Raw genomic sequence first — 23,753 nt, 5'->3', positions numbered from 1 at the left:
AGAAATAAACCAAAAAACTTTTTAAATTTTAGTATTTTAAAACGAATGATATTTATTGCCGACAATGTAACGTCAAACGGTGTTTTACAGGAGAATCGGTCAGCTCTTCACGAAGCCTGTCAGGGCGGACACGCGGAGGTGGCTCAATTTCTGTTAGCCAGGGAAGCTGACATGGAGGCGAGAGACAATCAGGAAAATACACCCCTTCACATAGCCGCCCAGCATCAACAGAACAAACTAGTTCAGATATTATTGGAAAATGGTGCCGATCCGGACAGCGAAAATCAGGTAGGAGGGATTAGGGACGTCGACATACAGGGTGTTCATTACATAAATTAAACAGCTCGTATTTTAACTTATTTATTTATTAGACTATTATTAATGGTTTTATTTTTAGAAAGGTTGTACTCCACTTCATATAGCCGCAAGTCTAGGAAGTAAGGGTATACTGGAGTGTCTATTACAGCATGGAGCTTCAATATCTAAGCAAAATCATGTAGGTATAAGATATTTGAATCTGTGTCCGATTTTATTTTAAATTGACTCAAACTATCACAAAATAGTAAACTTGTTAGATGGTTTAATATGTTCCTCGAACAGAATAATTTATAGTTTTAAAAATTAATTTAATTTCCACTATCAATTTCAATATTTTATTTTAACAGTGCTCCAACTTTTACGTCCCAAAAGTACTCACGCTAGCACTTTCTTGGACGGATTTTGAAGAGATTTTCAACATTTTAAAACTAAATGTAATTTAACTAAATAATTTTAGTTATCCTATTATAAAAATTCTGTCGAGTTTTTTAGTTTCTATTGTTGACAGAAAAAAAATACTATTCCAGGAACTTACTGAACAGTCTAGTATTCAGTAGTATAAAAGTGTTCAGATAATAAAATGGCACAGTCTGACATTCAATTAGTCCTGAATTATATTTAAAACTATTTTTTACAACCAATATTTTTTATTTGGATTTGTACCAATATTTACACATACTGCTTTTACAACATTTGAACGGTTTGTTATTAGTAATCCAAGCCGTTAGCATTACTAATTGATCCAGCACTCTTAAATTTTTCAATTACTGACCAGCAATTGATGACGATCATAATTTCAATGATATCTTATAAGAAATTTGGCTACCGTACCACAAAAATTTCACTGCTTTCAAAATATACGTATTATTCTATCGCAGAATATTCTAATTTACTAACCTTAAACTCTCAACTGTCAAAATGTCTGGTAAAAATATTTTAACAAACAAGCGCCAACAAATTCAGTACTACTAGGTATACTACAGTAAAGTTAAACAATAGTACCATATTTCCTAAATATTTATATCTAGGTATAAAACAGTGTTTTATTTTTTTAGTGTGGTAATACTGCCTTACACATGGCCTGTCAAGCAAACGTAGTTGACACTGTAGAAATTTTAATCACCAAAGGAGCTGACCTAAATTATCTCAATAAAGTAAGTAAAATAACAATTATTAATAAAGTTAGCTGAACCCGTCCACATTTTCCTTTATTATTTCAACCAAAATGATAGTGGAAAACTTGAAACTGGTAAATCTAAAATGTTCATGACTATGTGTATGGAAAAAATGTTAAAATTTTTAGCCATCAGGTACAGAATATATACAATTGCAATGCTTCAAATGCTTTATAAAATCTATGTTGAGACATGAACTAACTTATTAAATTCTGCTATGAATTCCTAAATTGGATCTCTGTTTATTTTATTTTGTCTATATATCTATGTATCTCTATATTTTATTTTACTTAACTCTAGTGACATTTGGGTTCATACGCTGTCTATATAGAAGTATTGTTGGACACATCTGTCTCTTGTAACACGCACAAACAAAGTCATCGTGCAGCTTTTGCAGAAATTTGTTTTTGATACATTGGATTACTAGTTGGTTTGGTGTCTTAATGCAAACAGAGTTCAAATAGACTTTATCATTGACTGATAAACCAATCTCTTTAATTTTAGGTCAGGTTAAAAATATCTTCCGACTAATCAGTACAGTTGCTTGACTACGAATCTATTCTGCTCTACTTTTTGTCTAACAAGGTTTTTCCAATTAAACCTACCACCGAGATATATGCCAAGGTATTTATCTGATTCTGCTTGAAGAATCCGGCATCCGTGAACTGATATAAATAGGTTTTTGTCATTTCACAGCAACGCAAAATTGACATGGATACATTTGGAGTTATTAAGCTATATTGCCCAGTTTGTTTTGATACATCTTGTTGACTGCTACTTATAATACTTCTACAGCCTTAGGCAACTCTGTCGTCGGCAAGTATCCCAAGTATTGTTCATTTTTTTGTTGGGATATCAGCAGTGTAGAGCATATACAGGAATGATCCCAAGACAATACCCTAAGGAACTCCAGCCGAAATAGGTTTAAGTGGTGATAATGGCTCTTTATGTGAGATCATACATTTTCTATAGAAAATATATGATTCCACTAGTCAACAGTACTTCCACCGCAACGGTCAAAAGCGTGTGAGGCAACCAGGAATATTGCAAGACAGTATTTCGTTTCTTCGAATGTCTCTTCAATAACCGCTATTAATCTGTGTACTTCGTCGATTACTCAGTGTTGATTTCAAAATCCGAAGTGGAAATCTTGTATTTCCATAAATGGTTTAATATATCATTTCGCGACTATACAATAGTACAGTGATGATATAAAGGGGACAGATATAAAGTGTATAGATAAAATAATAAATTAATAAATAAATAAAATTAATAACACAAACAGGGGGACTAAAAGTATAAATATTGTATATACAATTTAAAAATAAAGACAAATAGAGGACTACAAACACAACCATAACGAAGTAGAGGATCTATCCAGACAGCACACATCACCACCCATACCGAAGTGGTAATGTAATACGTATTAACAGCAGTTCTTCAAATAATTTTCAGGCTATAGGTAGCACTGAAATAGACCTGTAAATGCCAACTTGTTCTGCCGGTTTCCAGGTCCGTTAAGCAAAATTATTCGAGCAACTTTAAAACATTCCCGAACATGCTTCAGTCTTACACAGGCATTGAATATGTATGTCAATATGATGATTACAAAAATTACAACAGACAAGTGGCAATATAAATAATTGGACACAAGCTTGGAAAATAATAATTAATGAAAGTTAATCTGTACATGTGCAGTTCACCTATAAACAGAACTTACAAGCACCAATAACATTAAATAATACTATCATTCCATATAGCAACAACGCTAAATAAGTCGGAATGAATCTTGATGCAAAACTTCGGTGGAAGGAACATATAAAGAAGAAAAGAAAAGAACTGGAATTGAAATATAGGAAAATGTACTAGCTAATTGAAAGAAAATCACAATTATCAGTACATAATAAATTGCTATTATATAAGGAAATACTAAAACCTATATGGACATACGGAGTTCAATTATAGGGATGTTCTGCAAAGAGTAACATAAATAAAATACAATTTTTTCAGAACAAAGTCCCGAGAAGTATTGTGGGTGCACCAAAATACTATAGGACTGATTACCTACATCGAGACCTTCAGAAACCCACAGTCAGTCAAGAAATCAAGATAATTTCAAGGGGCATGAGGAAAGACTCCATTCTCATGAGAATATTGAAATATTGCAGCTTTTGGATATCACCAAAATAGGCCACAGACTCAAAAGAATCAAACCGTCTGATCTTGTGTAGTATTGTGTAGTGAGGTGCATATAATAAAAAATACAGCAGTGACATGTATAAACATTATTTCACTAGAGACTGAGATAAGGTCGATGGGTCCTACTAAGTATATACCTAGATTTAAGTTATCATAAAGACAAATTGTAGGTTAAACGGAAACGACTAGTAACAATGTATTAATTAAATAATAAAAAATATATGATTGTTTTTCGTGGCAGGATCTTCATAAAATAATTTTCCAAAATTAGTCATCATGCCCATTCCTGGTATATGTTTAATAGATATAGTACATAATTTCTATCTGTTGATTTAAAAAAATATATAAGGTGCAAACGAAGTTCTGGAAGAAAGACGAGAAAAACCCAGCTCGGTAATAAGATCATTCCGAACGCCCACAGCGGCTTATTTTAACATAAGCGATGTTTTAAATAACGGCTGAATTTGTTCAGAGCCGGATCGCATTATAGCGTGATAAAACATTGATTCTCTCGTTGAAAGTCGAATACGCGGTAACAGTACGGTCATGTTATCGGGCGTAAAGCTTTTACATCATTGACCGTAAAAAAGAAACTAATACGTGTTAAAACACGTTATTTATGCGACGGTCGTAAAATGTGTGTATTATCGCGAGGCCTAAATGTTTTGACGGGTTTCTTGGCTTCGTATTTGTACCCACCAGTGGTTCAACATGAACGGTCCAAGCAAACTGTTGATCTTGATTACACGTCCATTTGATTTCCATAGATACATTTTTAGTAACAATTAATAAACAAAATCAGTTCATTAAATGATCTTCTGTGTTAAGATTGCCTTAGTCTTATGCTAAATAAAATTTATAATAATATAATCACATCGGATGGTGTTTAACGTTGTAGTCTACGCACTTCACTATTACGACCGTATAGTTGGATTCCATATTCCATTAATAACCACATACACTTAAGTATTGCTTCGAATAGAAATATCTTGTAGTGATTCTAATCATAACTTGGACTTCTGACCGATAAGCCAATACATTACAACTTTTTTTATGCTATTATTGGATCTCTGTGAAATGTTAAGATGGCTGTGACGTCCACATATATCATCACAGTAGTGTATTTGTGGTCGGTAGATCGGCTAAATATAACAGATATAGTATCGAACCCAGTACACTGCCTACTAGAACTCCTGTATATATTAAACGTAATTCAGTAAATTTATCTCTATATCTGTATGCCATACTTTATCAAAAGCCTGAAATATCTCCAAGAGTAGAACCAAAAAATGCAAGTTTATGCACTTTTTCTATATTCCTGTGCTTATTATGAAACTCATATTGATATTCTGGGAAAAGGAAGTTACCTTTTTTCTATTATATTGTTAAGCCTCTTTATATATAACTAGCGACCCACCCCGGCTTCGCACGGGTGCAATGCTGATACTAAATTAAATACACTACAGAAAAAATATGAACGTTGTATATAAAAACACAGAGGCCCGCTCCGACTTTGCACGGGCATAAAATATATATGCCTATGTGCCACTCAATGAAAACATGATTAAAATCGATCCATCAGTATTTTTGGTTCATTCATTACTGCCCTTGGCCTGCACGCATTAAATTTGGAGTAAAACAATTCCTCTTCCCCTATACTTACTATGAAGATTTCCTGCTATCTTTGGAATATCTAAATTCATACAATTTTTATTACATTACACATTTTTAAACGCAAATTTTAAATTTGTAATATCTCCGAAAATATTTGTTTAATTTAAATGCTGTAAGGAACCATATTTATCTATATTAATTGCACACTGTATTTAAAGTACTTAATTCGGTAAGGATTAATGCCGTATTGCTTAAAATAGCTTCGTAAATAAGCCATTTTCTCACGTAAAAAGTAAACAATAAAAATGGTTAATGTGGGTTATCTCTAAAAGATAAACATATACCATCACGGACTTTTTTGTAGACCTTTTTATGGTGTACAATACTGTAGTACATTAATTTGATCTAACTCGTAGGGTTAAGCAGCGTTTTTGCTAATTGCTAAATAAGCCTAAAAAAATAGGTTAATTTACAACATCACGTTAGAAACTTCTAAAATTAGCAATGTTGCCTTAGTATATTATGCATGTATTATACATATAAACCTTCCTCTTGAATCACTCTATCTATTGAAAAAAACCGCATCAAAATCCGTTGCGTAGTTTTAAAGATTTAAGCGCACATAGGGATATAGGGACAGAAAAGGCGACTTTGTTTTATACTATGTAGTGATGATTGCGCAAAAACTTGGCGAGATCATCGGTAGGCACTAGCAGGAGGTGATATATTTCGATGCTTTTTCTGGTTTAAGAATCATTATCATTATCAGAATCAATTCATTCACAGTATTGCGTTAAATATAAATGTTAATACTTTTACAGTTTTCTCTGGTAGTTCTTGTAAAATATCTCCTGTTATGTAGTCTCCAGTATATAGCCGGTAGTTTTCTTTAAATTTACCTCTCTTGTTATAGTATGTTTACTTCATCTGACCCCATTTCAAAGTAGCTCAGACGGGAAAGGCTTAAATACATTTTTAAGTGATTTGAGAAAATGTCATTTTTCTCTTTACTGTTTCTAGCCCCAATCATTGTTAGTTTTTATTGATTGTTGCAGAGGACTTTTGAGATTTCTTGTAGCTTTCCATAATGAATAACCCTCCGAAGCCCCTTAGTTGACGTTAGATTTTAAGTATTCAAGATTTAGGTATTGACATATTTTTGAATTCCTTGGTTTTGTTCAATTTGGATCAACTCTTTCAGCACTTTTGTTGCTTTACTGAATTTTCTTTTATTTTCTGCAGTTTGTACTGTTAAATGAAAACTAGTTCGCTCGTCGTCGTTGGAGAGCTTCCTCGATAGCCTTCGTAATAAACTGCCTTTGGAACCTTTTTATTTGTTGGAATTGTTAGCACCAGCGATCTGACGCTAACTTCAATTTGCCTTGATTGTTCACAGTTGATAGTGATGTACTTAGATGTAAATTATAAAGCACTTACATATTATTATTAATTAACTATTTCTACACACCAACACATTCATCACATCAAATATTCTCAGTAAATACGAAATAACCCTGAGAAGTATTTTCCATGAATTAACTGGGATTCGTGGTACAGCAGCGGTGGTAAAAGATGTCCCAAAAAGGGTACTCTATACCCTAAATAACAATTGACAAGCGTGACCAAGAGTGGCCGTTCGTCAACTAAAACGCTCTCTAACACGTTCTCGTTTTCAATTCTTTTATATTTTCCTTTTATCTGTTATTTCTTCGCAAAAGAGGGGTGGAAGTTTAAATCCAACCTTCTTTTGAACTCTTTGATCAAATTTAGAGACATATTCTTACACCAAATAGTTATAACAGAACCCTCGTATATACAAAGTTAAAAAGCTTCACTTTATTCATTTTACGCTCTCGTATCCGCCATAAAATTGGACAATTTCATTATTTTTAAACTGGATTTTTCACGAAGACGATACGCTGTCGCGGGACGCGTTCCTTTGCATCCGTATAATTATGTCTTTGATGTAAGAAATTGAATGAAGAGCAAGCGAAACCTGCAGACGTTTGAGGGGGGAAATGGGTGTAGGACGCCGTTTTTCGGGTCATTTTTATGATTTTTTAAGTCAATTAAGAATACATTTAATTTTATTTATATTTTTGGAGCATATAGTAAATGTATTTAAGAGTGTGTAAATAAATTTTCGAAAGTTTTTTTAATAACACAATTAAGATATCAGCTGGTGCGCTTTTTAAAAAAATTAGTTTCTTTAAGCACATCATCTATGTGAACTAACATAAAAAAGGAAAACTTTTTCTGGATGTGAAAAGTGAAAATCAAGTGCGATTTTTGACCAATTTTGTATTTAATATAATAATAATAATAAAATTAAATATATATATATATATATATATATATAACATGTAATGTTGGAGGCAGTAATTAATTAATTTAAATAACATACTAATTAATCAGCTATCTCAGCATCATATTGGAACCCATTGTCAGCTTCATATGTATAATTTCGGCTTGCTCCTGTTCTTTTCGAGCTTCTTTACTGTCCAGATAGCTGCGTGGATTTTATCGGATTATGCGTCAATTATCAACTTTTTGGGGATAATTAAAGCTTCTGATACCAATGTTAATATTAAGCTCGTCAGAATGGTTAATATACTGGAAGATCCATTGTTAAATAGGCACGCAGCCAAATATGCCTAAATGAGTTTTAAACCAGAATAAAGATGCTTCGGAACCAATCGACAACTGTTGAATTCAAGCTTTCCTTTGAATGTTGAGTATGGCCGCCTAAGACATTGAGTAAATTACCTCTCGATAAATCTTAATATACTTTATGTACTCTTTCTTCTTTTATTCTTTTCTTTATTTTCTTCTGCTTTCGCCTTTTCTTCTTCTTCTTCATTTTCTCTAGTTAAAAGTTAATTAACTGTCTATTTTCATATCGATTTCCTTGGAATAATTCTTGGCTTAAACCACCATACTCATTTTTTAGATTTATGTCCAGAACCTCTGTTGCTAAAACTTGGTTCAAACTCTAGAGGTTGGAAATCAACCCCCTGTCTCACAACTTAAGATCGGAGATCGGCACCGCAATAATTCCATGGCTGGATAACGTCACGTACCCAGGTCTCCACTTCGACCGACCGTTCGGTTGGCATTTCCAAATCCAGAAAGTAATCCAAAAATGTTTGGGGATAGCAAACCTGCTATTTTCTCTACGGATCTAATGTCTACTTCAAGTTTGTTACTTAGAATCTTAAATGCTCCAGCAATCAAGAACTTCATATCTCGATCATTCCACAAACAACAACTCAGCTCAAGTTCTTCTGAAAAGGCACTTGACTCCACGACCAGGTATGCGTCATGCATTCCACCGCCTGGTTTTAGGACAAAACAAAAAAAATTTTGTTAAAACTAGCAAAGAATCCTTGCCCCGCACTACGTCACGCTCTCCACACATCAGACCGGAGGACGCTCACTAAAGACACTTATAACTATTGTATATTGTTGAATAGTTATACTACTTTGATTTATGAAACAAAAAAAAATTGATTTTTTGAAGACCCTTGAATAAAATTCCCTTTTTGCAGAGGCTCCAGTCGCCGATTCACATCTCCGCGGAAATGGGCCACGCCGAAATCTGCCGATTGCTGCTGGCGGCCGGAGCCGACATCGAACAGAGGGAACAGGGCGGCAGGACGCCGCTTTACATCGCCGCCAGAGGAAGCTTCACCGCTATCGTTGACATGATTATCAAGACAGCCCGATTGGATTACCCTGCTCACGTAAGTTAATTCGTGGCCCCGTCCTGGAAATTGTTTGACGGTTTGAACTTGGGGCATTATCTCGATGCGTCCGAATAAGAAGTGTTAATTGCCAGAATTTATTAAATACGTTGGTTATTTCAGAAATCTATACCATGCATATTAGAATTATGACATAATAAATAACTTAAAATATATTTAATATTTCTTAATATATATATATATATATATATATATATATATATATATATATATATATATATATATATATATATATATATAATCTATTCAAAGTTTTTTTACACATGTGTCATCAAGATGTTTAATGTATTGCCTGTCGCAATTTGTAAACTCGTTTCAGAATAAGACACTATTCTTCTTATTTTATTCTACTTAAAAAGAGATGCAATGCTTTCTGATTAGTTCGAACACGTAAACGAATGAGCCTGTCAAAGTCGTTCGGTTGTCAGACGTATGCGACATTCTTGAAAGCAATAGCAGGGGTGTGCAACTGCAATGGTAAGTAGTGGGGCAGAGTTTCGCTTAGTCCAATCATTGGCGGCGCTGACAACGCGAATTTGATTAGTTAGTTTAAAATAGTTATATAGAAACCTGTAAGGAAAATACTTTGCTTTGATTGGTCTGCCATTTCGCCTGATTATTTTGTGACGTCACATTTATTGGCCAATAGTATTTAAATAAAAATCAAATTTAAATTTTAAAATTAATTTATTAAAATAAAATCCTATACAAATATACATAAGTGTAAATAATATAAATATATATAAACAAAAAGCAAAAAAAAAACAATTATGAACTCTATTCTAGGCAATATTAAAATATCTATAATTCTTCTATAACGCCTTCCCATATATGTTTAGTGCCATCAATTTTATGGGATCTATTAGAGTTCTAACTTATCTTGATATATTGAAGGTAAACTTTAAATCCTTCCCTGTTGATATTGCATTAACTTCATTAAACCAAAAATACAGTCACACCTCATAATAACTCACTCATTAAAATTTGGTCTTGAAAATCATTATGGATTGGACAGTCGAAACACTAAAAATTTATGTGTTTTTTAAAAATATTTAGATTTTAGAGTATTTAATATGTGGAACTACTTAATATAGAATATAGACAAATATTGCATGTTGTCTCTTTTTCAGAAGTTTTGTTAAATAGCCTGAAATAAGACTAAAATACAATATTAGACTCTTGTTTTCCTCAGAGCAAAATTCTCTGGAACTGAAAATATAGACTCAACTGGTGATTTAACAACCTCAAGTGGTACTAGATCTCCCGTTAAAAAAGAATATAAGTTATCTAACATGTTCATCTTCTTCACAATTTTCTCCGGGAGAATGATGTGAAAAAATTGAAGTGATGAGCCCTTTTAAACATTTCTCGAACATACTAGGGGAAGGATGCTGTTTCTACCTCCATGACCTCTAATAGATCCAACAAAGATCTTTAAGCAATCTTGGTTAAGATTTGTTAAACAAATGTAGTTATTTGTAAATTTAGACAAAATAGATTTCTTTAAGGTAATAAATCCTCTAAAAGTAGCAATTAAATTTTTAATTGATGGCACCATAACAAATATTTTCTTAACAAGGCAATCAAATTTAAATATATAATTCCTCTACTATAAAATGATTGAACACTGATTGTTCTAAAAAGTTAAAGTATTGCAAATATTTTAGGGATATTTTACAATTAAAAGTAGTATTTATTACTACTAATTATCCAGTTATATTAATTGTTACCTTTTTTTAAGACTTCTTTATGTAGAGACATCACACTGACAGCATACGAGCAACTTGGTAGATTAATTGAAGCTTATTACTAAGATCTTCATAAGGTTTTGAATTTCTGTAAACAAACAATATATAAACAGACATGTAGTAGATAGATAATTTTATATGTACCTGATAAAACCAATGATGAATATGCATTTACCCAAATACCTGTTCGTGAAGGAAGGATAATTCTAAATTTTTCACTAAAATGTCCATAACAAACACCATGACGTTGATATATTTGCATTGTGGTTTATCCAGGTAACTTACTACTATTTACTTGATCAACCCATTTTTAGAAAGGAGCGAGATCATTCTTTGTGAAACGATGTCTAATTTCCGTAGTAGAATTTTACTCCGGTACACTACATCTTTTACTACACTGGCATTGTCATCAATTTTTATATTATTACTCCATAATAATTAATGTAAAACAGAAAATATGCACAACGTAAAACGAAAATTTCGTGATCTAAACATAAACCATAACCTACAAACAACAAACATAAAAATGGACGCCCATAGAAAATGCTGATTTCACACAATTTGATCGACCAATCACATTTCATGTTAGTGGCGGCACTAGAAATTTAAACTAGCCAATCACAATTTGCGATCGCAGCGCTACAGTTGATTGAACTAAACAAAACATTTCCCAAGGTCGCCGATACCGTGAAATTTCTATTTTTTCTATGAGCAATAGTGATAAGAGGTTATAACTCTAACCTATAAACTATTGTGGCTGTATAATTAACTGTAGTTTTTAGATGTACTATAATGTTAAAATAAATTATATTTGATTACATTTTTTTCAATTATTCTATTTATATTATAATTTTGTTGTATATCAAAGCCCACCGGAACTAAAACTCAGAGTTGATTCGACAACATTGCGATGTTTTGACGTCACAAATTTAGTTGACATATGTACAATATAACTTTTAATACACTATAAATACCTTTTTTGAGATTTTCCTCTCCTCCGGAAATATTTATCTGAAATATTCATCCCAGGGTTACTTAAATCTCACACTCCATCCTTGATTCCTGTATTCTCTTTATCTGTCTTATGTCCCAATGCTCTGTAGCTCTATGTTCTTACTGATCAATTTCTTAATCTCTTTACTTGTTGGAATTAAATCTGCCACAGTATCTGTATTTGTTCTTTTCTTGTTCTTTGTTTTTTAAATCTTTAAAGACATTACATTTTTGTTCGACCGATGCGTTCGAAAATGACAGTAAAGACATTTTCACAACAAGCATTTTCTCGCAGCGTTTTTAAGGCGAAACAGCTTTCCCAATTATCAGCGTGAAATAAACTCGCTACTCGTCGTCTCACTTTTGTGCTCTGTTATATAAGTTCAACTAGTGTAATGAGAATTATAACACAAGGAATCAATACTTCTATATATGTATATAGGAAAGTCATCATCGTTTTTCAAAGTATTTGGCCATCCTTTAGACGATTTATGAGCTTCTTCGAAATTAGCGAAGCCTTGCTCTGAGAGTGTGAGTCGTATTGATGTAAAAGATTGTCAGTTGGGCGAGCCAAGATCTGGAGAGTATGGCGAGTACCATAATATATCTCATTCAACTGCTTTCAACATTTCCTTCACCAGTTATCCTGCTACAAAATCACTTTACCATGCTTAGGACCCATTCTGGACGTTTTTCTATCAATGCATGGTTCAAATTGATCATTTGTTGGCAATATGGACGATCACTAATAACTGTTCCACCATGTTTCAATAGTTAGTAATACTCCGCGCCACTCTGGTCTCACCAAATATAGAGATTTGGCCTAGAACGGTGGATTCGGATTTGGATAGCCAATCCGCCGGCTTTGCCAGATACCCATGATTTTTTCCACTCTTCATCTCTCGTCACTATAACATGTAGAAATGACTTCCGAGCATACTATTTAAGAAGTATTTCAATGACAACTTTTCGATTTTCCATTTTTCTGTCATTCAAATGATACACCCATCTTTTGGATTTTCCCCATTACTCGTAATTGGTCACTAATCTTTTCGTGGGCCACATTTAACGCTTCTGCAAATTGCTTTTGAGTTTGGGTAGAGTCTTCATCCAATAAATCTTGCAGTTTTGCATCCCCAAGCTTCTTCGATCGACCGGAACGTTCCTTGTTGTCTTCAACATCGAATTTACAACTTCTGGATTTTTGAAACCATATATATATATATATATATATATATATATATATATATATATATATATATATATATATATATATATATATATATATATATATATATATATATATATATATATATATATATAAATTACAGAGATTGTAATGAATTTTACGTTGAATCAGACGGTAGCTTAATAATATTTATGAAAAATGTAGTTTTTAAGTTATACAGTAAAACATGTTTTTGCAAAAATTCAGTGAATGTTGATCTGAAAAGTAAAAAGTTTTAGAATCTAATCAATATATATATATATATATATATATATATATATATATATATACAACGTAAAATTCATTACAATCTCTGTAATTTTTATTAAAAATGCGTTTAATTGACGGAAAATCATTTTATATTATATAAATATTAATATATAGAAAACTTTTATAATATATTTTTAGTTAACTGTTATAATTTTTAAGATATTGGCGTCAGTGACCAAATACTAAACAATTAAATAGCCACTTCAGGCTGCCAACATAAATCGTTTTAAATTGGAAAGCCTTATATTTTCCTTGCTGCATGCGGCACCCTCCAAGTGAAATTAAATTTCCTGCAACCTGGCCGATTCGGTATATTATTTCAGCTGTGGATGCTACATTCTAATAATAACGAATACCTAATTAATAAAAATAATATTGTTAAAAGCACAATTAATAATTAATTTCTAGGGTGTGTTGTTTTAATTATATTTTAAAACGATTTCATTCATTTAAAAAGGTATTTAAGATTTCAACCGTAAAGAAAAGGTGTTCATTCATTATTTACCTTGCCCGATATTTGGAATCAACCCTTGTCTGTTTGTGTCGTTTTCCGGCCACCACAAACAATTTGATTTTATCGCTATCGATTGTGGAATTTACTTGATCTCGCTTGACGTAGGTGAAATAAAGAACATATGAATAGAAGACTCGTTTCTTTGATGAAACATTTGGCCTTTTAATACTATTGACGTTATTGCTCATTAGTCCACCTTATTTAAATGAATCCACCTTATTTAAAAAAGAATAGGCGATCGAATATTTCATTAAAAGAATCAAAAATTATAGGTTCAGCTAAACAAAAACTCCTTTTGATGAACGTATGAGCGGGTAATTAATTTCTCATCTCCGAATAACGTTATTTTGAATTAGTGGTCATCCATCTATCAGTTTTTAATTCAATTATTTTAAAAATAAATACTGTCTAAATATTGCTAAGGAAAAGGTGTAAACATAGAGTAATACTAAGGGATAACATTATAAGGAAACCATTAGGTGTCTTAGAAGAAAAGTTTCGCAATATCCAATATCCACATATACATGATAGACACTTCTAAAGAAAAGATTATGATGTGAATGTGAAGGCATTTGATTGGTTTTTAAACAAATTTTACATGCAAATCCGTTTCGTATCATCATGGGATCAAGTATAAGACGTAACATCACAAATTGTTTATTAATAAAATTAAAATAACAAACTAAAATTATTTACAAAAACATAAAAAGTTTACATAGGAACAATATACAAAGTTCAGTTCATATAACGAGAAAATTTATTGATTGACTTTGCGATATAAATCTTCTTGTATTGTGGTCACATTTATCTTCATATACATCTATTTCTTTACATCTATACTTATAAGAAAAGTATGCATTATAACGAACTAGTTCTGATTATAATTTAATCATAAAGACCCTAAAAGTAATGCTCTATAGTTGGACACGCAGAAAACGAAAAAAAATTGGATATATTAATGCATCTGTTAATATTTTATCTCCGAACAACATTATTCTAAATTAGTTTCTTTTTTTCTTTCTTATAAACATAGTAACTACTACTCAATATTTATAAATTAATAGATAATTTCAAAAGATAAATAGTGTTTTTCTATATTCCATATTATAATTTTTCACATTTATTAAAAAGAACATATACAGTTTCTAAAATGATTATCAATCGGTACATCAAAACATACATTACTACCAGCGACTATTATTAGTCGAAAATTATTACTGCATAATAATAATTAAAACACAATTTTGAAAGGCAGATGTATACAAGTCGTTAAAGTCGCCGAGGATAATGCTCAATATTGTCCGGATCCCCAACAATCAACACCAATACCCCCTCATCTCTCGAAACCTTAGATGCTTTTGATATTCATGATAAACTAAACCCCAGTTCTATGGACGAGTTTAATATAGATCTTTTGTTACGTTATGATTGAGAGTGATGGCGAAATCAGAAAAGAAAACCTATAGTTAAATCCTTGAATATTACATTATCTTGTTATATGTCTATATTATAATTATATTATATTAATTTTGTTACTCGTTGTTTAGGAATGCGATTTTTTAAGAAGAAGTATATTATGATCAGCGATGTAAGGCATCAATGCCTGCAATGTAAATGACGTAACATTTTAACATTTCTTTATATAAAATAAGATTACACCTTTTAGTGTTATTGGGATATTGAGTCAATACAGAAACTATTCCTGGGAAGCTCAAAATTACACTTTTGGCATTAATTATTTCTGTTGTTTGATTTAAAGGAAGCATTAGATTCTTTTTAGAATCAACTGTTCCAAGACATTTACATGTGTTAAGTAAATAATTAGTTCTCTCTTCGTCGTTGGAGAACTTCTTCAATAGCTCTCGTAGCGAACTGCTGTTGGAGCTCTTTTATTTGTTTATCATTGCTAATTCATTTTGAGCACTGATTGCTCACAACTGACTTAATTTGGGTCTTTCTATCTAGACTTCTACACGCTGACTCACAAATTATCATGAATTGTGAGCTTAGTGAATTCAAATGAAAGAGGATTAGAACACATCGGTTTGACCTATTTAATATGGCCTGTACGTCATGCCTAATATACTTAAATAGTATACTGTATTTGCCAATCACCTTCTCTTCTTGTCAATGGTCAATTTTAGAGGATTTTCCATATTCTACATAAGCTAGTGGTAATAAAACGTGATCATCTATTGACCGACAATATGTTGGAGAGATACTATAAAAGCGGTATTTTGGAAAATGGCTATTAGAATTTTATAAACATAATTAACAATTTTACCCATTTATCTCTCCGACATCTTCAACAACATACGATGAGAAAGATCCGAAAGGAGGAAAATGATTATCAGACAAATTGAATGCTATATTGAAATGAATACTATCCATACTATTATATTAATACACCTGTTACCATTCAATTCTCGAAAACTCGACAATATTTCTAAAAAGTCGGTATTGTTTTCCATCGCGTTATTTTTCTTCTCTGTGACGTTTTATTCTCGATAAAAGAGAATTCGGAGGAGATGGGCCGCAGATTGTAAAGATTAATACTGGCGGCGGTGGAGTGAGTTAAAAGAATCGAAGCCTCTCCCCTACGTAAGAAGTTCCAGGCGCGGTAATAATTGATACACGTTCGTATACCTAGGGAATAAACTAATTTCGCAAATCAGAAGATAAGCCTCGATAACTACATAATTGATTCGTTTAATTATGTTATGTAATTATCTTGAGCGCCTGAGGATCTAAATTTTCATTGAAGGGCTTGAATATTTTTGGAAATGATAAATGATTAAAAATCATTCCTTTATTATTACGTATTTTATAAGCGAATATTCAACAATTGATCAAGTAACATACATAGAATCACAGTCATTATTGAAAAAGTGTACAAAGAGCACAAGCTCTGGATAAAGTATAGCATAAACAATCTAGATAATAATATTTATCAATCTCCTAGAACGTCAACAATCTGCTTGGGCGATAAGTATTATTATATGATTTCAGTCGTATAACTATCCTGACATGTAGAAGATCACTTCAGTTAGTGATCTACTATACAAGTTATAATCTAAATATTATTCTAGATACTATACTAACTTATTTTAAAGTCTATTCTAGCTTATTCTAAAAACTATTCTAGCTTATTCTAGAGATTATGAAATCTCACTCTATGTGTCTGTTAATCAGTTCGTATGGTAGTTTGCGTTTGAGCCTACGTACTTCACTGTCATCGCGCACATTTAACTGTTTGGCGAGTGCATTGGGATGCACTAATAGCCTCTCAGAGTACCTCGCACTAACACTCCCAATCACACTCGTTATGGGTTCTATGGGGATATCGCGCTGAATCATTTTGTTGGATACGCAATATGGGGCATCGACGATGACTCGCAACACTTAACCCTAAGCCCTAATAAATAACATAAATTATATAAACAAGTAGATCCAGGCATGGAGCGTAAATGTCAACGAGAGTAAATGAGTGCATAATTCACCTACAACCAAACTGTCCATATACCAATAAATATGAATAATAGTATTATCTCATACAGTAGCAATGCTAAGTACCTTTGAAAAGGTATAAAAGTTGGAAGCCAATACACAAATGTATTGGTTATTTGAAAAAACATCTAAATTATCCGTACGTAATAAGCTGCTGCTATATAAGCAGATACCAGGACCTATATGTCATAGATAAAATTAAAAGATTCACAACAAGACATGAGGAGAGACTTCTTTCCTATGTAAATACCGAAGTGCTGCAACTCTTGAACAGTGAACTAGGACTCAGACTTTAAAGAACCAAACCGGATGATCTTGTTTAGTTGTATGGTGAAGTACACTAAATCGTAAATATACTGAAAGGTACTACTACTTTTATTTTACTAGAGACTAAAAGACCCATCGATCTTCCTGGATAAGTGCCTAGTTTTAAGTCACTGTAAAGACATATCGTAAATTCTCGATCAACGACTAGAATAATATTTTAATAAATAAAAAATTATTGCCTATCTTACCTATCATAATAACCTTTTCTATATTTAAAAAAAACATTTGTTAATAACAACAAGTGATACAGGTTGACGATATAAGTTTGGAGAGAGTTAATTGAGGTCAAATTTGACCAACATTAATGTCAAAATCAAGAGGAACTCATTGAATTCTTGATATAGACATCACAAGTGATTTCAAACTATCTCAAGAGTGTTGATATGATGTAATGATATATAGTAGTTCATATAAAGTATATTGTACCAATTTATCTGAAGAAAGTGTTAAAATTATCACAAAACCCTCAAATTAATGTAAAAAATGTTGATTGTTTTTTGGCTACATATATTTAGCTATATATATATATATATATATATATATATATATATATATATATATATATATATATATATATATATATATATATATATATATATATATATATATATATATTAGTTACTACTATCAAAAAACGTTTCACACAGCTTACCAGTTGATGAACCAACTGTTTCCGGACCTTTAAAGTTGAAAAGACATATATATTTAAAATTATGGAAAATGGTTACCACACGAATTGACTGAAATTACATCTCAAATCGTTTCAATATGCTGATTTCATTACTTGTCGGGTAAAAAATTAAAATATTTCCATGGCTTATTGTGACTGGTGATGAAAAGTGATCAACTATAACAATTACAAGTGCAAAATGTCATAGATTAGACCAAGAGAGCTTTTCCCATCGATACCGAAGCGAAAAAACATATTCAAGTCTTACTGTTTACATGGTGGGATCAGCAGACTGTAGTCTATTACAAGGTGCTGTAATCGAATGAAACTGTTATTGCAGATGTTTACCAAAGTCAAATGTTGTAAGAGCACGTCGGCTTCGAATTCCAAGAGTTTTGAAGGATACACTGTTGCAGCGTCCTCACCAGACAGGGCGCCTTCCGATTACCATTTAATCACTTTAATACACTCTAGCCTGGATGGCACATAGTTATAAAATACCAAAAATAATAGATCGATAATGGGACCATGGCCAATCCAATGCCGTTGTTTCATAAGGTATCATCATGTTGCCAGAAGAATTATTGAAAATATCTTTGATTTGATTAATACACATTATACGAAATTTTCTCGATAAATACCTTATTGAAGTGAAGAAAATGATCACAATACATGCATTTCTTTGTCAATTTGCAAATTAGTGAAATTATTATACAGGTATACTTTCTTTATAACATAACATAGTCTTATATAGCAATACTTATTGACCCAGACGGTGTATCTCGCCAATCATTTATTACGTTATTTTGTTTTTCGAATTTCGAAAACTTTTCTCCCCCTATACTCCTCCAGATCTTGAATTGTTTATGCTCGAACCGCCAGCATTAATCTTAAGGTATGCATCCTCGGTCTTACCCGAAATTTTCCTCTTTATATAAATAATATAGTATGTCTGTGCGGATCTCGATCTTTCGTTAAACAAAACTTACTTCCGATTTATTTTTTTACATATTTAAATATATGAATATTTTATAATATGTTAATGAAACATTTATATCTATTGTTTAATTACTTATTGTTCAGTATGCCACATATCTTTAATCTGTTCAACAAAATAATGTACTTACGTCATCTAAATTTATGACGTTGAAATGTCGCAGTGTTACCGCGTCAACTTTGACTCATAACAAAAATCTAAATAAAATAATGAAACAAAAATAATGTTAGTAAATCTAATTTATTTTAACATTATAGTACATCTAATGCATATATTATCGAAGGACTTAAACTACAATTAATTATACAGTCATTAGAGTTTGTGGGTTAGAGTTCTGTTTTACTTTTAAACCCTTCCACACCAGCTATGAGGTAGAGTTCTATATTCCTTTTTATTAAATAGTGGTATGCACTGGAGGCTTAAAATACCTAATTAAAAGTCGTATATCTAAGTAATATATTTTACTTTCATTAGAGAGTATATTTACGTTTAGTTCTTGTGTCCATTAGAGAAGTTTTTTCTTTGTGAAGTTATATTAATATCACTGAATATCACCTTAGTTTGTTCTGTTACTACCTGTAAACACCTGCCATGTCTGCAAAACAGTTATTATTATTTTTCCTATAATATATTTTAATCTAATTCTCACGTATATTTTAAACAATTACACACATATCTATACATATCTATATATATATATATATATATATATATATATATATATATATATATATATATATATATATATATATATATATATATATATATATATATATATATATATATATCATACTCTACAATAGGATATTATATACCTTATTTTGTTTCCACTCTCATCAGCCTGTCTTGGTAATTGTCAGCATTAAAGCATAATTCCACATTCAGAAAGTTTCAATCATTTCGGAATCGCTATTCAAGTAAATAACTAAGCTGTTAATTTCTTCTTCAGTGTGTCTGATCGAATTTATCCAAACCGAAGGTGTTATTGTAAACAATTCTTCTTTTCATATATCCACACATTTCTAGTTTCTATATCTCTTATTAACTAGAATAATATACAAGATACAGACATAGATATCCAACGAAAGTTTACAAATTCTAGAAGAAGGAAAACAAGCAAAGCTGATCGATTAAGAAAAATACTACAAATTAAGCCGATATGTTAACAAAAGTTATATAAATACAAAAGTTAGACAAAAGATACTGCTTGAATGGTATGACAACTTATACGGAATTTCAATGAGACGTGACCATCGGACATTGCATTAGACACTTGAGACTCAGCAGTATAATATACTTTGCTAACCACAACGTTCAAGAAGCGGATTGAACCTTCATAAAATCCTATAATAAGCATCTCGAACCATGGAGAGAGTTTTTCATGATTGGTAACCTTGGAAGTTAGTCTAGTCTAGTTCGATGGCACTCACAACTTTTCGAACTTATTTACCATTTCATGCTAATTTGTTTTTAAGATGATTCTTCTTGTCCAATATTATATCAGTGACATTTCATTCACATTGTTTTAGTTTTTTAAGTAATAGTGATAATTTTTGGATAGCCAGATTATGTAGGAATGTAAAATATGAGCATGATGAATAACCCCTTCAAAAGTATTTACTCAAGTTCGGCAGGATATATGTAAGCCATTGAAAATTGTAAAATTATTGTAACTTCCATAATACTCTTTTTATTTCAGCATCGACCCACTCTTATTGAAAACCCCTATATTTAAAATAAATGTTATGGAATAAAAATAAAAAAAGCACCAGGTTGAAATGTATCCTTAACAGGTCAATTGAAAAGTCCCCAGCCTGACACATAGATGGCACTACTAGATCCATATGTTACACGCATGTATAAATTTGACAGCTGTCGGATCATTAGTTTGTGAATTATAGCATTTTGAGTGAAGCAACTTTTGTTATTGTCAAATAAATGGATGTAAAGGAATTTCGCGGGTTGATAATATATTGCTTTTTGAAGGGAAAAAATACATTTGAAGCATAAACTTGACTTGATGCTGAGTTTCCGAATAATGCCCCAGGAAAATCAACCATCAAGAATTGGTATGCTAAGTTTAGACGTGGTGAAATCAGAACCGAAGAGGGTGAACGCAGGGGACACCCAAAAGAGGTTGTTACCGAGGAAAACATTTAAAAAATCCACAAAATGATTTTGAATAACCGTAAATTGAAATTGAATGAAATAGCAGAAGCTTTCTGCAAAGAGGATGCCACGCGAGCTCACTTTTGACCAAAAACAACGACGAGTTGATCATTCGGAGCAGTGTTTCAAGATGATCAAGCGTAATAAACCCGAGTTTTTGCGTCGATATGTGACAACAAATGAAACATGGCTCCATTATTTCACTCCAAAGTCCAATCGACATTCATCCGAGTGGACTGCCCACGATGAACCCGCTCCAAAGCGTGGGAAAAGGCAACAGTCGGCTGGCTAGGTGATGGCGTCTTTATTTTGGGATGCGCAGAGAATAATTTTCATTGACAACCTTGAAAAAGGAGTAACCATCGACAGCGACTATTACATAGCGTTATTGGACCGTTTGAAGGAAGAAATCGCCGAAAATCGACCGCATTTAAAGAAAAGTGCTATTTAACTAAGAGAATACACCTTGTCACAAGTCAGTGAAAACGATGGCAAATCCATGAATTTGGCTTCGAACTGCTTCCTCATCCACCGTATTCTCCAGATCTGGCTCCTAGCGACTATTTCCTCTTCTCAAATCTCAAAAGAATGCTTGCTGGGAAGAAATTTTCATCGAATAAAGAGGTAATCGCCGAAACTGAGGCCTATTTTGAAACAATGGCCAAATTGTACTATAATAATGGTATCGAAAAGTTGGAGGGTCGCTATAATCAGTGTATCACCCTTGAGGGGAATTATGTTGAATAAAGAAACTAATTTTGCTAAAAAAATGTGTTTTACTATGGTGAATTGAATACTATGGTATATGACAATTGACCTGTATCCCTTATATCCCCTTTTCGTTCTTAAATCCGTGTTTAATTAGTAGAAACATTAGAACTGTTAATTAAATATATGTTTTTATTAAAGAAAGGAAATTAATGCCGCACATTAGAAAATCACGTCGTTCGTTTTGTTTTACAGGAAAATCCGCCCGAAACCAGGAGAGACAGCTTGGCGGCCCTGAAGCCGAAACTAAGTCGAAAGTGGCGTTCCCAATCGAAAGACGAAGGTAAGATACGGGAATACGAGAGGCTCAAGGAAATTTTATACAAGTTGGCGTACAAACATTTGAGTCACGGCGAATGGAAACGACTAGCTTACCATTGGGCCTTCACAGAAGATCAAATTAAGGCTATAGAACATCAATATAACGGTAAATTAATAAATATATATAATATTATAGGCTTGTATGTATTCTAATCATGTTTATTATCTCTAAATGTTCACTGTTTCAATTTTTTTTATACATAAAATCATTTTCTACAATTAATTTTCCCATCTTTCTGGTGACATGGCGATAAAATGTAGAAGGAACTATGTCCCATGAACCATTAATAAATGATAACCAAAAAGCACTATATGTGATGGGTACCATCAATGCTGCAGAAATTCCCATTCGATCTTCAAGAGTGTATACTTCACAACTCTTTCAATGTCGTTACTCATAACAGTTTCATTTGACTTAGTAACTCGTAATACACGATATTTTGCTTTCTTTTTTTCATAGTAATCTTCTTTTCATCGCTAGCCACAATATCAAACAATACAGCACACAACACAGTCAATATTCCTGACAAGCAATGAAACTGCGATATTGAAAAGTTCGAAATTACATTTTCAATCAATTCGCTAGTATATTCGCTCTTTTTCGATCTTTCTCATTGTATGTAAATGTCTAGAAACAGATTTTAGTCCAACAAGTATTATAATTCATTGTATTCGAACTTTTTGGTCCGACAAGACATTCTTTGTCATTGATATTAAAATCACTACTTTTAAATCATTGAAACCAATTGCAATATGATGGAACAGCAACGCCATAAACTTCCGAAAGTGTTTAGTGGACTGAGGTTTCTTAAAAACAGGCAAAAAAAGTAAAGAACATGCAGTTTTGAGCATTCCATGATTAGCACCTGTATTCACTGAATATCTCAATATGATGAAAATCCGTTATTTTATGTAGAGAAATGTCTAAAGCATCAAATTTAACAATTTAGTTAGGTTGTTTAATAGTTATTTACATTGCTAGTTTGCAATTTTCACTTCTAGATATCGATAATCACAATACATACAACATTCAGAAAGTATTTTTATCAAATCTTTTCATTTAATACATATTTTTCTAGAGCTATTCCTTGTTGTCATCAAAATAAACGTATCTCTTCGCTTATACCGCATATTTATTCTAATGCGACAATTTGATGAATCTATATCCAGT

The 23,753-nt window shown here is 32.0% G+C and overlaps 1 protein-coding gene across 3 annotated transcripts in view; it reads left to right on the top strand.

Annotated features, from left to right (window-relative positions):
- The window catches only part of LOC143196611 (uncharacterized), a 132,721-nt gene that overhangs the window by 104,471 nt on the left and 4,497 nt on the right, over positions 1-23,753 (top strand). For all 3 annotated transcript variants that reach the window (XM_076404445.1, XM_076404443.1, XM_076404444.1), the window contains 5 exons: positions 91-288; positions 398-496; positions 1,374-1,472; positions 8,855-9,049; positions 22,457-22,688. In XM_076404445.1, coding sequence (XP_076260560.1) covers positions 91-288; positions 398-496; positions 1,374-1,472; positions 8,855-9,049; positions 22,457-22,688 — 823 coding nt within the window. The remainder of the gene's footprint in view (positions 1-90; positions 289-397; positions 497-1,373; positions 1,473-8,854; positions 9,050-22,456; positions 22,689-23,753) is intronic.

The sequence above is a fragment of the Rhynchophorus ferrugineus genome, unplaced genomic scaffold, assembly GCF_030347505.1.
Source record: "Rhynchophorus ferrugineus isolate W39M unplaced genomic scaffold, kcgeb_rfMv2 rfM4, whole genome shotgun sequence".
Classification (NCBI taxonomy): Eukaryota; Metazoa; Arthropoda; class Insecta; order Coleoptera; family Curculionidae; genus Rhynchophorus; species Rhynchophorus ferrugineus.
Note: the sequence above shows the minus strand (reverse complement) of the source record. Positions and strands in the feature narration are given on the sequence as shown.